Here is a 17,425-nt window from a genome sequence, read left to right as displayed (position 1 = left end):
GATAGGTTTCCCCCTGACTGCAGCAGGTTTCTGTGATGGAGGTAGAATCTGTCATTTGCAGATTCTGGAGAAGACAATGCTAAGAGGCACCTTGGGAGCGATGTGAGGTGCAGAGTTGCGTGTCTTCGCTGTCTAGCGCAGGTGAAACACAGACCCCACGGAGCGAAGGAGGGAACAAAGAGTGACAGAAATGAAACATTATGAATGCCTGTCGAAACCTCAAGGTCCCCGCCTTCTCTTTCAGGAGAACGGGGGCGAGCGGCGCATGAGGGACTGTTTGGATGCCAGAGTTGATTTCAGGTTAAACAAAAGGCTTTGTCCGGATAAATTTGGCATCTTTGAATTTGTTTGGAACCAGTTTGTTTCCTTCATTCTCCCTGGGCAGACAGGTGGTTTTTCTAATTTGTAAATCAAACTAATGCCCTCACAGCCGCACATTATTTTATTACTATTACATTTGATATTTGTGGCTGACAAAGGCAGAGAACCATGACCACATATTAAGTTAAGAAAAGAAAGTTGAAGTTTGTGGCTGGACAGCCAAACTGCGTCACAGTCACAGCTTAGATTTTTTCCTCCTAAAATAGAACTGACAGACCATCAGTCACCATGTGCTGTTGACCTCCTTCAGATTGTCTTTGGATCTGAAGGAAAAAGTGCAGGGAAAATGCAAAACTTTGTCAATTTGAAGTAAGAAATTTGTATAATAAGTTAATCCAGAATCAAAATGAACACATCACTCTTGCTTTAGCCGTCTAAGTGACCGTCTCCCGCTGACAGGACTTAGTGACTGCTCAGCCCAGAGATGACAAAGACAGAGTGGAGCAAGTGCAACAATATCATCTGAATCTGGGGTGACCCAACAGCTGAATGGTCATGGTGCATACCACATGGGCATAAATGCCTTTAAGCTGGTTGAACCCCTGGCTGGCTGGACTCTTTGCTGCATGTCATTCCCCTTCTCTCCGTCCCATTTCCTCACTCTTGACAGTGAAGAGTGACATGAAACGGCCAAAAAAATAACAATATCTGAATCTGAATCCAGGGTCTAAGGACAGTGGGTGTTGGCTTTTAAAACCTGTTGATACAAATGTATGAATTGAGGCTCTATAAATATTCTGGCTCCGTCCCACAGTTCAAAGACATGCAGGTTTAGATTAATTGGCGACTCTAAATTGTGGGCGTGAATGGTTGTTTGTCTCTATATGTCAGCCCTGTGATAGACTGGCGACCTGTCCAGGGTGCATCCCGCCCTCGCCCGGTGTCAGCTGGGATTGGTACCAGCCCCCCCTGTGAACCTAAAGGGTTAAGCAATATGGCTAATGAATGATAATACAAAGCAGTTGCACAGCTACACTGCAGCTTGCTCCAAAGTGAACCTATTTTCTTTAGAATAATGTTTCCAGTTTTTTTCTTAAAGTCTGATATTTATGGGGCTTTAATGTCCTAATTAGTGATGATTGTCGAGAAACAACAGGAAATGAGCCGAGGAAGAGCTGGGGAGCAACGTGCAGCAAAAGCAGGATGCTGCAGTTAATGGACAGTGGCTTTAAAAGGTCACCTGGAAAATAAAAATGACACATTTCTGATTTTTACAAAAATTTTTATTTATTTATTTATTTATTTATTTTTTTTACACGGTAAAGTCAATGCAGTGGTCTTTATGTAAAAGTCTTACAAGCTGAGGTAAAAGTGCTCATTATGCTGATTTTAATCAATGGTGCAGTGCAGTGTTTTTATGATGTGATGTTTTTAATGTAAAATCTTAATGCAAAGTAATGTCAAATTCAGTTGAAGTAAGTGATTTCACTCTGAAATGTTGTGAAGTAGAAATATAAAGTAACTTACATACACACACTTGAGTAAAAGAACTCAGTTAAATTGCAGCACTGATTAAATGTCAGAGTCAGATTTGACTCTTAACTCCATTTTGAGCAAATACCTAATTCAGCTCAGGGCAGCCGGGAGAAGGAGATGACAGCAGCAGCAGCTGCCTGATTCTGAGTGTGTCAGAGGCAAAGAGAGGAGTGAGCAGTGTCATGAAATGTGCAAATGCAGCAGAAAGTACTCCAGGCTGGTTTGAGAGTCCCCGTCTCATATGTGAAGCAGATAGAACAGAGAACGAGAGCGAATCCTCTTTCCTCCCCAGGGAGCTGAATGTGCTGACAAAAAAAAAAAAAATAAATAAATAAATTATGACACGGGGAAGGAGATAAAAAAAAAAAAAGTTAAAGAAAACATTAAAACAAATGAAAACAAGCAAACAAATGGGATGGAAGAGCAATTTCCCGTATTTGCATGGGTGAGAGCGCTTTGCATGTCAAAATCTTAACGCCTGTGGAAAGTTTGCAAGCGAGGTGACAAGAACAGATTTCTAAGATTTCCTCATGCCGCACAGTCAGAATGTTAAAAGGTTGAAACTGAATTGAAATCTCATTGACTAAGCATACCTTGTCGTGGCTCTGAACTGCTTGCCGGCATGTCATTAAAGGATTTGTGAGTTGTGGAGGTGTCCTTTCAAGATAATCCATTCATATGAGAATGAATTCAGGGTTTAAGTATTGACATTCTGGTATTATCAAACTACATCTTTTTAAAAATGCACTGAGATGTTTATTTCCACATATTACAGTCCTTTAATTTGATTTTCCTGAGCTGGTAAATCAAATCTGCTCATTTTATTTGACTACTACTACGAGTCCGACCTCTGAAACACCACCAGTATAAAAGTGTATGGGTTTTAACTGTGAGGCTAGAACAACGGCGATGTATGAGGATCTACATTTAGTATGAAGTGCAGCAGGAACTGGCATTGGATTGTGTGCATGGTCTACATAAAAAGAGTATGGATTAGCCGGGATGACATCTCTGTTCAGCATGGCATAAGCTGAAAAGCTTGCTAGTGAGCAGCACTTACAGTCAGGGATTAGCAGCATCTAAGAAACCCAAAAAAAAACCAAACATGTGTTTAGTAAAATACAAGATCCAGCACACTGAGGAGTGCAGAAAATATGAGCACACCTTTATTCACCAATACTGAAGCTGATTTATCAATTGGAATACAACTGTTCACCGAATTATGTAATATTTTATTGATAATATATTTTTGAATAACCAATAATAAGCCCATGTCATGGAAAACTGGGGTGACCTTGTTTATTTCTGAGACTCATGTGGACATGTTTAACAAGGATTTCCTACAAGTTTCATCATCATCAGTTTGATCATAACAGTCTGATTTTCATGAAAGCTCATAAACCTTCTCTTTAAACACAAAAGACACACACACACACAGATATACTGCGACAAGACCCTGAGGCCCATTGTTGTGCCACTGATCTGCCGTCGCCGCATGTTGCATGGCCTGATCCAGAACCTGCCAATATCCAGCAACTTATCACAGCCATTGAAGAAGACTGGTCCCAAATTCCTGATACTGACTCGTTTTCTAAATCACAGGAGAAATGCTCACTGACACACACATTTAAACACATTTGTGAGGAAAATTTGAGAGAAAGAAGACTTTTGTGTGGTTACAAAAAGTCTGAAATCTTTATTTTCAACTCGTGAAAAATGGGAACAAAAACAAAAAAGTGTTGCATTTATATGTTCGTTCAGTGCATGTACACACATACACACTTCACTGCACCACTGAGTCATTAGCGGGCAGTGTCTTTGATCACAAACAGCAGATGTCAACTTATGCAACACAACACATCCCACCTCCAGTGTAAACAGGAAGTTAAAAGACATAAAAAATTTGCCTTTTGAATTGTTACAATGAGGAAAGCACAGTTAGGAATAATAGTTATATGTCAATTAAGGCGTGTTTTCTCTGCACACGTGTACAGACAGGTGACAAACTTTGGGAAACACACACATAAAGAGTCTTAGTATTTGATCCTGGTGAGAATTCTCCTGGAAGAACATCATATGATATTCTCTGACTCCTAAACTGAAATTTATACTGTGGATGAATGATAGAGTTCCCATACGGAAAACTAATAGCAGATTGTTTTCATATATTTTGAGAGAGGCATCTAATCATATTCATATTGGCAAGAGATTGTCAAAGAAATAAGGGATACATTTGGAAGCTGCTCTTTTCTCATACTTGGGATAAATTCTAGGCAAACCCATGGCTCAGGATAAATATCTCTATAAAGTACTTTTGGCTACTAGCAAGAAAGCCATCACACAGAAGTGACTGCAGGCCCTGCCATCAATGACAAATGGATTGCAACTACACTGATTGGAGAAACTGACTTTTTCCTTAAGACTACAACCTGATCAGGACATTAAATACTGGAAAAAATGGATTACACTGTCTGTGTAATTGAAAAACCCTGTTCTGTACTAATGTGTGGCCCAGAGCAAACCTTGTTCCTCCACCCACCGCTTTTCTTTAATCTGAAAACACCAATAAAAAGAAAGTTACAGCATAAAGTGACTTAGTAAAGTTTTGTTCACACTGAGCATCCAAAGCAGCCTCGTCGCTTCCTTGTCATAGATCCTACAAAATAATCTACTGGAGGGGTGAACACGATTCCTCCAGAAGATGTTCCCCCGCTTGGTGTTTTGATGACGGAGGTAGAGAGCACTGTCTAACACGTTGGTCTAAATCTCCCATAGGTGTCGAATTGGGTTGAGATGTGTGACTAAAGGCCATTAGCGATGGGTTGATGAAGCCTTGTTGAAGCACTGAGGCTTTCAAGTCAGCTGTGTTCAAAGTGTTCGCTTGGGTAACATAAAAATAGCCCCGTACACACTGTCTCCACAAGCTTTATAACGTAGCAGTGATTTCAAATCAAAAGAGACAAAAAGAAAGACCCAGTCTTTCTGTAAGGACTGAACTCATTTACTCAGGTTTTTCCTTTAATTTGTCACCTGTCTGTAGCTGTATGTTCAGAGAATTGGAAAGGACTGAGGGACACACAAACACACACGCAGACGAGGAGATACACACAAACATCCCAGCAGATTGACAGTCCGGCAAAGAGCTAGCCATAGGCTAGCTAGCCAAACACTGCAGGTCGTGCTCTCTCTCTGTTCACCAGAGCGGGGAGGCCGCACAGCAGAAAAGGAAGCCATGGACTGTGGCTTCTTGTCATGGCTGCCAGGTACCAATGCACTGTTGCGGGAAGTTGATAAAGCGTTTTTTCATGGGGCACACACACCAGGCCACCCGATCAATCCCCAGGAGAGAACGTGACGATGGGCTGCTCTCAGTGTCACGGCAAGAAAAGCCTACAAAAAAAAACAAAAAACAAAAAACAAAAACTAATTAAAATGCAAACGGCTGATTATTACAATCTGAAGCGCAGCACGGGAGCTCTTTGTGGAGACAATGGGATTTGTTTCTTTTCAAAGACACCACCTGCAGCAGGGGGGAATTATCAAGAAGGTCGACACCGTGGGTTGTAACTCTTCCTTCCTTTTCTGTTCCTGCAGATGCAAAGAAGCAAAAGAAGGAAGGCAAGAAGCGAGAGCGCGCCCAAATGGACTGATGAGGATGTTTGTCACGGAGGAGGAAGGAAGAAGAGGGTGGAAAAAAATGCCCACTGCCCTATTTCAACATGGTTCCTCTTTATATGTCCTGTAGGTTGACAGTAGGAGCCAATAGAGCTTTGACAAAAACCAGTGGAAATATGACTTTTAGTGACGACATGTTTTACTTTTCCTTCTTTCTAGCACCTGATAAGAACTTTTTTGTTGCGATAGGAGATATAATACTCAGTGGTAGGGACAAATAATGAATATGGAGACTTGTTTACTAGTGTTCTCACCTAATGATGTTGTTTCTAGGATTATTTTCTGAAGAACAAATTGGGTAGGATTTGTTTTACAGTCGCATAGCCTAACTCTAATTTGGAAAAACTCTTTGGACTTAATGAAGCAGTTTGCTAAAAGTGAAGCTTTAAACATCTTCACTTCATTAATTTGAGCAAAAAGGAAAAAAAAAAAAAAAAAAAAAAAAGTTGTGCGTTTGTAATTTTTCAAGTGGCTCAAGTTAATTGTAACCTTTTCCCTCCTGTCACTCTGTGGTTTCATATTTTCCTTTTATTTCCACTAAGAACCAACAAAACATGAGCTAGTTCTGTCCAGAGGCTGCATGGAATAGAGGCTCTGCCTGTGTGCAAACTGTTACTATTTTTTCTCCTGCTGCTCTGTTGTACCTCAGTTTGTACCCACAGATTTTTTTACCCTACAACTCCTGGCTGTAAAAATTAAAGTCCTCACTATTGTAGTCCTCAGCTGGACTTAACATTTCCTGTTACGTTTCCAAAAATAAATGAATAAAAAATGTAAAAAAAAAAATAAAAAAAAAAAGTAGAAGAGATCCCCTCAAAGTTCCTCACTGCCAAAAAAAAAAAACAAGAACAAAACAAACAAACAAAAAAAAAACCAAACAAAAAAAAAAACACCAAACACATTTCATATATTTTTATTTGAATTTCATTCTGAGAGAATATGGCACAATGTAACCACGTAATGCAATTCGTCTTACAGTGTCATAGGTGGCCGGTGATAGTAACACTCAGATTCATTGTCCAGAACAAATCAATCAAGAATGCATTAAAAAGGAAAAAAAAAAAATCAATACCATTGTTTACTGTACAGGAAATATCATAGTTTAGGGAAGGGGAGGGGGGAATAAACGAGGGATCCTCGAGGGGGGGAAACATTCAGATAGTAGCTATTGAACACATGTATATACATTTCAAATGTACCGCATCCGAATTACATATAAGGTTTTATCATATTAGATATATACAATGCAAACAATAGACTGTTAAATTTATTTATTTTTCCTATTGCAAGAGAAGCCACAAGCCACAGTGCGTGAATACACAATGAACATCTACGTACAGAAGCAAATGAAAAATGAACACTTGTATGTACATTTAACACTTGCAGCAGGCTACTGATTTTTATTTTTTTTAAATTTTTTATTTTTTTTTGTTTGCTAATTTTGTTCATTGTGACCCTTTAAAATTCAGATCGGGTCAAAAAAAGTCAACCCTCTACAAGCTGGTTGAAAAAAAAAAAAGGATGTTAAAATTGCAAAAGTTATAAAGTGTGTCCAGTGACATAGTAGCAGGCAACCAGCTTCTTCCCAAGGTGAGTGTGAAGCTTTAGAAATTTATAGGTGGAATCAGAATGAAGCCCTTGCCTTTGGGCTTCTGGCTCACACTGAAACTAGTTCTCGCTTTTGTCCTCCTCCTCCTCCTGGGGTTTTTTTCCCACCTTTCTGGATGCAAAAGTCACTTTTGACGTCCCCTGAAACGCTCCTCTGAAGTTGAGACGTTTGGCTCCAGTCGCTCATTTTGCAAGGCAAGAATCCATTTCTTAGCAAATCAAACCAAGCCTCAAGAAATACACATATATTTATACCACCTGCTTTTACAATTAGATTCTCTCTCATAAACCCATATATATTCATATCCTTATAGATTTTGAATAACATTTGAAAACAAAAAAGGAACTCTGGCTGTACATTGATCATAGTCTAATTTTCAATACTACATTTGTACTTTGTACATTGATAAAAGAAACAGATTTATAAAATGTGATAGAAAATTTACAATATAATGTATTTTATATGTTATTCCAGTACCACGCAAAGCTGTGTTTTAGTGAGTCTTTGGAAGCCTGTTGCTATTGAAAGACTGTTTAAAAGAGGAAGGAGTGATGGCAGAGAAATAGACTATCACACTGTGCACATCTTCCCTGATGCGTGCCATGATATTTTGTCCAATCTGATGTCTTCATGCTGAGGATGTGAATTGGAAAAAATAAAACACCGCACAACGAGCTGCACGCAAGCACACACACTCAAACAAATGACAGCACTGATCTCAATATAATGATGGACACACAGGGCTTGAACAGGGAAGAACAATTTCCCATATGACAAATGTGAACACACACCAGTTACACACACGTACACGCATTTGATGGAAAAAAAAAAAAAAAAAAAAAAAAAATCAACCAAAAATAGCCATCTGTGCCTACAGGAGAGTATTGAAATATGTCACTGCTGTGACTGTACACTGAATGGTTTTTGATAAATTATTTCAAAAAGGCATCAAGATGATGATTTCAGATTGTTCAGTCCAAACTTTGATTGCCTCTGTGATCAGGCAGTGGCTGTTAGGATGGAAATTACAGTAATGGGAGCTCAGAGCTGTGATGCACAATATCTTTAACGAAAAAAAAAATTAGGAAGGCTGAATAACTTCTACAACCTCCAGCACAGACACACTGAAGATACGACAGGGGAGTTTTTAGGATAGAAGAGCAATTTGTTTATGTCACTCTGGGTAAGGCACTGCAAATTGCTCTGTACAATCTGGCGATATATATATAGCTATATATATACTCTCTCTGTCTCACAGCACGTACAAGCTGCTGCGCTTTCACGTCTGCAGATTATTCTCAGCCCACAGGAGTGAAGCCAGAGAGAAATCTTCAGTCTGAAGCCATCTCTGAGAAACGCTCCATGTCATATGTGCTCCGTAAAAGGAGCGTAGCCCTTTGACATAAGCCGTATGAAGAGGAGCCCAGCTAGCTCTGACGGCACATTATGATCTGTTGATTACAACGTTCACTGTAGACAGATGAGACAGATGAATATGTCCTGTACATCCGTGTGTATATGCATTTGAACTGACTTGTAGATGGCGACGTACAAACAAAGCGAGAAACGGTTTGAACAAAGTTGAGAATAAGATGCAATAAAAGTACATGAGGGCTGGTAAACAGCGCCGTATCACACTGTGTTTACACCAGGTGGCAGGTTTTGTCTGGGACGCTCAAATTCCTGTAACAGAACCCTTGGCTGACCTGCTCAGAACAGCTGTGACTTCTCCAAACATGGTCCACATGCAGCATGATCCTCTAAGCTTTGGATTTTGTCACTGACAGACCCCCCTACCCGCCCCTTCTCAACCCGTGCTGTAACCATGACTACAAAAGGCAAGCTTATCTGTTTCATATGTACAAAGTGTACACCTTGGGGGTCAATCAGCCAGCCCTCTCCCTTGCATGCATGACAGCCACTCTCTTTCACTGTCAGCGAATGAAGAGCTCTCGTTCTATCATAAGCCCCACGTTTTCTCATATCAGCCCACTTCCCCTGTTTCCAACACAAAGGAAACACTTGATACACCAACGCTGTTTTGTTCTCATCTGTCCAACAACTTGGCAACAAGAGCAGCGGGAGGGAACCGCTTCGCTGGAACTTCTCAGCTCCTGATGCTGAAAGTGTGTGGTGCGGAGATAACCACCGTACACACTTGGTTTTTTTTTTTTTAGATGAATCTCGTCCTCTTCCCTGTTCCAGGAGGTGATAAACTGCCATCACTCTCCATCAGACACCAAGCAGCTGCTCAAACTGGGACCTCCTGGACCACCGCTTGAGCTGCGAGCCACTTACTCTCCCTGCTGGTATCACTCAAACGACAGCTTAGCAAAGATTAATCAGATATTCTGGAAGGCTCTTTACCCACTACTCAGATGTGTGACAGGTGTCAGGCAGACATGGCTCCACTTATCACCGTGACGGATGGTTGGATGCTGAACTTGGATGGATGCCTGAGGTCCTGCTAAAACAGCTTGGATAGATAAACATGGACCGTCCATGTATGTGCACCAGTGGTGGAAAGAAATGAAAGTTCACAGGCACTGTACTTGAATATAATTTTGCAGCGCTTCTACCTTAGATGTTTCAGATTTATGCTACGTTATAATTCTAGTGAGCTCTATACCTGCGGAAACCTTTTTAAGACTTACTTCCTCTAGATAGCCAAGTTTACTTCTTCCACCACTGATGTGCAGCTACATGAGAACTACTTTTTACTACTTAGCATTTTTGCACCGCATTGTTGGACTCAACTCGACTTGACTCTACTTGTGTTTGGTACAGAGAAATGTCTGCACATTAATCGACCACAGGTCATAATGGTTATAATGACCCGTAGTTAAGTTTTGTTACTAGGCGACATCTGTCACCGCTGTCAATGCAGTCCATCTTATGTATTATTGTAACCTTGACAACCAAGGTCCAGTATGCCTGTAAGGGCGCTATTTCAGGAGCCACTCCTATGGGTCGTATCAGAGGGTTGAAAAAAAAACAAGCTGTTTTGTTGTTCAGGTTGGAGGACTTACTGCAAGAAAGCACCAGGTAATATCCAAAACTTCTGCCCGATGGTAAACCAATAAAGGCGAGTAGAGTCAAGTTGAGTCAAGCCATGCAACAGAAAAGGGCTAATAGAGATGCATCCAGAGCATCTGGAGGTGTGGTATTTTAATTTAACATTTACGATTTTGCTGTAGGTTACAGAAAAGAAATGTAAATGTCAGCATGCTGCAACTATGAAATTTGAATGCAAATGCAAGGACACTCATCCTGCTCATCCTGCTGTATAATGCAGCAGGAGAGAAGGAAGTGCAGGACAAAGAGAGAAAAAGAATGAATTATAGAACATAAGTTAATGAATGTACATGTGATATTTACATTTTATGACCTCATATACGAGGTAGAGACTATAACAGGATCAGGACTGAGTGGAGCACTAAGTGGGGCATGGGTGCGTAGCATGCAAGCGCTAGCTGAGCGTGAAATGGGCAATCTTTAATCTCAAATGTAGGTGTTCCACATCGTCCCATAATCTGATCAGCCTCATGGTGAGTTTTCATTATAGGATCTGTCCCAGATCTCTCTTTAAGGAGACAGCCTTGAGGAGATGCTCAGTGCAGGCGTAATTCTTTGCAAAGCCCCCCTACCAGCCACTGCGGCAGCCTCCTGATGGCAAATGCTCCTGCATATTCATCACTCCAACTGGTGAGAGTCCATTAATGTAACTGAGGATTGTTATACTGTGAAATGATGGATGATGCGGATGAATACACAGAACACATGTCACAGTAAATTGATATTTTCTAATTTCTTTTTTCATTAAAATAAGCAAGACTATTTATTACCTTTAATGTCAGGATATGATTTCATAGAATTAGTTAACTCATGTGTTCATTTTCAAAATAAAGAATGGTTTACTAAACATGTAAAGACGCAGAAATAGCCCTTATAAATCACGAGGTAGTAACCTGTGATCAGAAGTAAACTCCAGTCTTGGAGCGCACAAACACACACACACACACACACACTTACTCAGGTCTTCAGTCACCATCAGTACAGTACACACTGTGACATCAAATCCACCAATCAGCTTCATCAAATGGCATCTCCCACTCATCCACACACACACACACACACACACACACAAAAAACAACAACAACAACAACAACAACAACAACAACAACAAAAAAGCAGCCACACAACGCCTTCCCACAGACTGTAATAAGCCACAGCTCTGAGCTCCGACCACCTGTTTCGCTCACTGAGTAGGAGGGATCCTCGCAGTGGCGAACAACTTGACAGCAAACATAAATATCTTAATAGCCACCATAAAATAAACATCAGACATCCTGTCGTAGAGGCTGAAGTGATGTGGCGCATCGGCGGGTGAATCAAAGAGCGTCACTGAACAATCTCATGCCAGAATTTTTTTTATTTATTTATCTAGTCATGACTGTTATTGTTGTTTGGTTGGTATCTCTTGTTCTTTACAACTTTCTGGTTGTTCCCTGTTGTGATGGAGCATGACAGGTTGTATTCAGCAGGAGTTTTCTTTTATAAAAGTTTAATCCGTACAAAATCCAAAATGTGAAAACAAGTTTTGGGTTTCTATGGGGATTATGTGGGGGACTATTTCTTGGCTGGGTGCAGTGATTTCTCATGGTGACAACAACAACGATGGCTTCAGGAAAATTCTGTTCCCAGCTGAAAAAAAAAAGTAGTCCCTTTAACTCTTCAGTTTTTGTACAGATTAAAATGTGAGATTTTTAGGTGCTGGAGGGCGGATTATTATTTAATTTTCAACAAAGACCAGGCTAGCTGTTTCCCCCTCCATTTCCAGTCTTTGTGCTAAGCTAAGCTAATTGTCTCCTGGCCCCAGCTTCATATTTAGACATGGAATCACTCTTGTCATCCAGCTCTCTACAAGAAAGTGAATCATTATTTCCCTAAATGTTGATCTGACAGTATTTGTAGTGTGTCTCCACTGTATGGAGACTTTTTTCTATTTTAACTTATGGAATAAGTTCTACCTTCTTCATTTGACACTTTCTTTAGCTGATACTTTATAGAAATTAATGCAGCTGGTGAATTTTCTGAGTGTAGTTTTTCAAAACTGTGAGCACGAACAGAATTGTATTCACCTAAACTGTTTTGGGATGGAGGCAGAAATTTGGAGACAAAACCTGGCATCCTATCCATGTGCATGGTTAAACACCAGCAGCATAAGTGAGAAAATGTTTTTTTTTGAAAGTTTGAAATTAGATCTGGCTACCACTTGGTCCCACCAGTGTGCAAAGATGACAAGTGCTGATTTAATATATTTATATATCCATTATGTATTGATGGCAGCTCATTCCCACAGGGGCTCGTTGGTGGATGGGATGGCTTCCAGCTCTGATGTGACCATGTCAGAGGCAATCTGCACAAGCTGCCCCACTTTATTCTACATGTTGCTGGTTGCAAGTGTTATGATGATGATCACAGACAGACAGAGAGAGAGAGAGAGAAAGAGAGATAAGAGGCAGGCGGCGGGGCACATATGGGAGATGTGCACACACATACTCCGAGCCGGCACACGCCTACATGTGCACACGCACAAATGGAGATATACACTGATATGTACAGTTATCTACAGGTATCTTCACTGAACTTCAAACTTGTGAGGTTTGTAAATTCAGTCAGCCCTATTTTCCCATTTTGAAGTTGTCTTGTTTTTGTACAGCGTAGATCTTCCTGCACTCTTTATCTGTTGTTGGTTTTTTTTTTTTTTTTTTTTTTAAATCAGCTCAGTCTCACTTCCAAGTGCTCTCTGCTTTACACACCCTCATTTTTTTTTAAGCTAAAAAAAAAAACAAACAAAAAAAACACAACTTGGAATAACACTGAATTTCTCTTAACCTTCCTTATCTACGCTGTTTCTGCACGACACATCTCAACGCAACTGGCATCAGTTGAATTTGTGTAGAGTGCTACAACCGGTTATTGAGAGAATTGGAAAAGTAATGATAAAATGATGGACAGTAATATACACTCTTGCTCTCTTCATCATGCTCACAAACCTCTCTTTCTCAGACACACATATACATGGATGGCGCACGCGCGCGCACACACACACACACACACACACACACACACGCACACGCGAAACTCATACTACTTCTGCTCGGGCCCATATTTATCTGGCCGACCTAATATTCTTATACTGGCAGAGGAGAAGATGTTTGAATGTCTTTTTAAATGTGACATTGCACAGAGCGTAGCAGGCCGGGTTGATGGTGCTGTTGATGTAGCACAGCCAGTAACCAATAGTCCACACTGTGTTGGGGATGCAGCTGGAGCAGAAGGTGTTAATAAGCACCATCACATTATAAGGAGTCCAGGTGGCTACAAAAGCCACAAGGATGGCCATGATTGTGCGGGTCACTTTTTTCTCTCGCGACGGCGCCGCCTTCTTCTTCTTGTTGGGAGGTTGCTTTGTCATCTTCACGATCTTCCGCGCCACGTGATTCTGCCGCTCTGAGGCTGGGACGATCTCGACGGTGGTGTTGGACGGTGTGTAGCAGTCACCCTTGGGTGATTTCGTCTTGATCTTGATGCAGGTCAGCTTGGAGCTCCCTGCCTTGGCTCGCTGACGTGGGGGTGGCTGACTTGTCTCGATGCTGGAGTTGGCTGTGGATGGCACTGCCTCCTCATCCTTCTGGTTGGACGCGGCCACACTGACGGATGTCGAGTCATTGGAGCTTTCTTTCTCTTCTCCGGGAGCGCAGTTCTCCCTCGCACCGTCATCACCTTCGGGTTCTCCCTCAGCAGTATTTGAGGAAGGTCCTTTACCATTTTGCAGTTTCCCATCGTGCTGGTTGGCCCCATCATCAGCGTTCTGGTTCTGGGAACCCCCTGCGCCCTCCCCTGGGACATTGTTGTTGTTGGGTTTTGGTGCATTGTTCCTCCTCTGGCCAGGTGACAGGGGTTCTGGGTTGGCCCCTGATGGCTTGCGGTTATCCTTCTTCACACGGCTCTTGCTTGCTCTGGAGATCTGCCAGTACAGCTGGATCATGATGATGACGGGCAGGTAAAAGGCGGCAATGGCGGTGCCAAAAGTGACGGCAGCATTTGAGAAGAACTGGATATAGCACTCCTTCTCAGGCACTGTCCGCCCACCAACAATGAACTGCCAGAAGAGAATGGCGGGCGCCCAGAGGATGAAAGACAGGACCCAGGCTGCAGCAATCATCATCCCTGCCATCTTGGTGGTTCTTTTGACAGGGTAGCTGAGGGGCTTGGTGACACAGAAATATCTGTCAAAGCTTATGATGAGCAGATTCATGACAGATGCATTGCTGACAACATAGTCCAAGGCTAACCACAGATCGCACACCACCGGCCCCAGGGGCCAGTAGCCTATTACTATGTAGACTGTGTACAAGTTCATAGAGCACAGCCCGATAATCAGGTCAGCACATGCAAGGCTGAATAAAAAATAGTTGTTGACAGTCTGTAAGTTCCTATTAACCTTGATGGAAAGCATGACCAGGATATTTCCGATAACTGTAACCAGACTGAGGGAACCAGCCACCAACACGATGAACACCACCTCCACTGTCTTGTAGGGGCTTCCCCTCTCTTCCACAACTTGTGTGTCATTGCCTTCAGAGGCATTCCAATAGGTGGAATTGAATACATCCATGGCATTTGGTCTTTTGTTGCCACCTCCTACTCAGATGGAACCTACAAAAGAGAACAAAAGAGAAGAGATCTGTAACGAGGTGCATCAGCATCAGCTTTGTAGTCATTTAAAGATCAGCATATACATTATAACAGAGTGATAGATTAAGTAAAGCTATATTATGCTGTTAAGTTGAACTCCCCCTTTCCCTTCAACTCAGTACAGTAGTAGCCAAAGACATTTAAGAGGGTGTTTTTAGATTTTTATAAGATTCAAAGGGTTAAAAACATTTAATATTAGCCTTACAGCAAACAACTTTTCAAGCAATTTCACTGTCACAGACAAATTTCCATTCTCAGAATATGAATAAAATCATGAGACTTTTGTTAGTTGTTGCAGCGCTCTCCCGTCATATTGATCATTTGGTGCAAGGAGAAGTAAAAAAATGTGAGATGTGCTGTATTTAAAATAAAACAGGAAATCATAAATACAAAGTCCAAACAGTCATTTTAGAGGTAAATCATGACAATTAAAGAACTGAGTTACTATCTGGGGGGATAATCTCAAAGAAATCTAGTGTGTGATTGATGAAACTTTGTCTTTAGATGTAAAAGTGTGTCAGACTTTAGTCCTTTAAAGGTTTTTTCAAAGTCTTGTAGTGTATGATGGGCATTACAAGCATGGATTCAAAATGCTACAAAAATGCAATGCCATCTTTTAATGTCTAATGGTGTGAGGGGAGATTATTGATGCATACATCTCTCTAAGCCATCAGTATGTGCAGTGCGACCCTTTCTGTCACGTCAGCTTTTAGTCTGTCTAAAAGCAACTCAAATAACACTGACAATTTCGTGTTTCCGCCAATTAGACTAGTAATTACAATGACAGATATCTGGCACAGATATTTTTCCATACTCAGTGCATAAATAACATCTCCCCATGAGACACCTGCTGTATTAAAAAAAACAAACAAAAACTGCACAATCTAAGAGCACAAATGGCTGATGAAAATGAGGATATCACGACGAAAGCCTCAGCGTGGTGGCACAATGTTGAACATAAAGCACAGTTAATTTCAAAGTAATCAGTGGAAGTAACAGTTTTTTTCTACTCAATGGACAAATTAGTTTTGTATAATTAATCTTGTCTAAAAGTGTTTGAGTGTTTGAGTTCGAACCAACTTAAATCTGTAAAACCAGACCTACAAGGATAACATCATAAAAGCAGGCACCGGCAGTGAATTCCTTCAGGTACAGATACATGTGATGTATTAAAAAAAAAAAACCCCTCTGCTGTCATTTCAAAGCATGTGCATCTCCACAACGTGGTGCTTATTTTTTTCCCCAGCAGAGCGCTCACAGCGGTATATTTTTCTAGGCTTTTGTCTGCCTATCCACTTTGACAGATACATTTTTGACCACATAATGCCTCAAAACTGGCCCCATATTAGCAGTTGATGTGCATTTCAAGATCAGTGTTCTGTCCACCACACAGTCCATTTTACCAGGGGTTCAATAAAAACTTAAAAAGGAATTATTGACAAAATTGAACCTGACATTTTATCTTCAAAGGTCCATTTCCAACTTGCACTTAAAAATTCTCCTCATATGGCACTATAAAATTCTTTTGATCCCCTAGTGACCTACTAGTTCTTGCTTTTAACCTTAAACACTCGCCTGTGTTGTAGACCTTGCTTTGATTTATACACTGCTCAGTTCTGTGCTTCACAGGCCTTTGATATTTGGAGTAATGTGGTCTGTCTGCTCTGCGTCTTCACCCCAGCCACAACTCTTGCAACCGGTTTGTCTGCTGAAGTTCAGATTTTGTGGTGCACTTGTTGGACATAAATATCATCAAGCTGGAGCACTGCTTCAACTTTTCCCCTCATGATCCCGCTTTTGTACAAGAACTCATTTTTACTTTTTTTACTCACTTTATTCAACCTCTAAATCAAAAAGTTTTTTTTTTTTTTTTTGAATGGATCATCCTAGTTCTGAGTCAAATCAAAGTCTAGGGAAATCTGACTAAAAACCAGTGGGAAAACCATACGCATTTATCATTATTTCAGGCAACATCTGGAGTTTAATCATGCAAGATGCGCAGACATGCTGCAAACAAAATTGGCTTGTTTGCCTAAAAACACACAGCTGTGAAGATTTTCCTTTGTGGTGAGGTTATATACCAACAGTTTTCTCAACTCTTGCAACTTAGACTACCTGTAGACAATCTTTATTATGATCTGTGTGGATCACTCACATGATTTGAGCTTGACGGTGACTTTAGATTGTTTTACTTATCAGATGGTCAATGACCAATGAGAAACTGATGTGTCACGATGTACGATGTAGTGTTACTGGTGACACACTACTATAGCTGGAGAGCCGTCTCGTCTAAGACTTTGCTGTTTTGGCTTAAGGTCTTAAACAGTTGAGCACAGCTGCTGAGTAACTAGTGAACATTCACTTATCTGCTGTGCCAGAAATCCCTAATCATTGCATTAGGCATGGAGCTAAGCTGGCCTAATCCCCATAAAATGTTTAAGTCCACCATTTTATATTCAAAAACACCAACAATACCAATGGGACACACTTGTGGCTGGCATGAGACAAGTGGATTAGAG

At 41.0% G+C, this 17,425-nt stretch overlaps 2 protein-coding genes across 4 annotated transcripts in view; one reads left to right on the top strand and one right to left on the bottom strand.

Moving 5' to 3' along the window:
• Nucleotides 1-6,330, top strand: part of ptn (pleiotrophin) — a 44,512-nt gene extending 38,182 nt beyond the window's left edge. For both annotated transcript variants that reach the window (XM_071502361.1, XM_071502360.1), the window contains exon 5: nt 5,452-6,330. In XM_071502361.1, the coding sequence (XP_071358462.1) occupies nt 5,452-5,507 (56 nt within the window). In that variant the 3' untranslated portion in view covers nt 5,508-6,330. The remainder of the gene's footprint in view (nt 1-5,451) is intronic.
• A 99-nt stretch (nt 6,331-6,429) lies between these two features.
• The window catches only part of chrm2a (cholinergic receptor, muscarinic 2a), a 73,722-nt gene continuing 62,726 nt past the window's right edge, over nt 6,430-17,425 (bottom strand). For both annotated transcript variants that reach the window (XM_071502358.1, XM_071502359.1), the window contains one exon: nt 6,430-14,867. In XM_071502358.1, coding sequence (XP_071358459.1) covers nt 13,318-14,826 — 1,509 coding nt within the window. In that variant the 5' untranslated portion in view covers nt 14,827-14,867 and the 3' untranslated portion in view covers nt 6,430-13,317. The remainder of the gene's footprint in view (nt 14,868-17,425) is intronic.

This window comes from Trachinotus anak, unplaced genomic scaffold (genome assembly GCF_046630095.1).
Source record: "Trachinotus anak isolate AG129_WGS33_773 ecotype Australia unplaced genomic scaffold, CSIRO_AGI_Tana_v1 ptg000018l, whole genome shotgun sequence".
Classification (NCBI taxonomy): Eukaryota; Metazoa; Chordata; class Actinopteri; order Carangiformes; family Carangidae; genus Trachinotus; species Trachinotus anak.
Note: the sequence above shows the minus strand (reverse complement) of the source record. Positions and strands in the feature narration are given on the sequence as shown.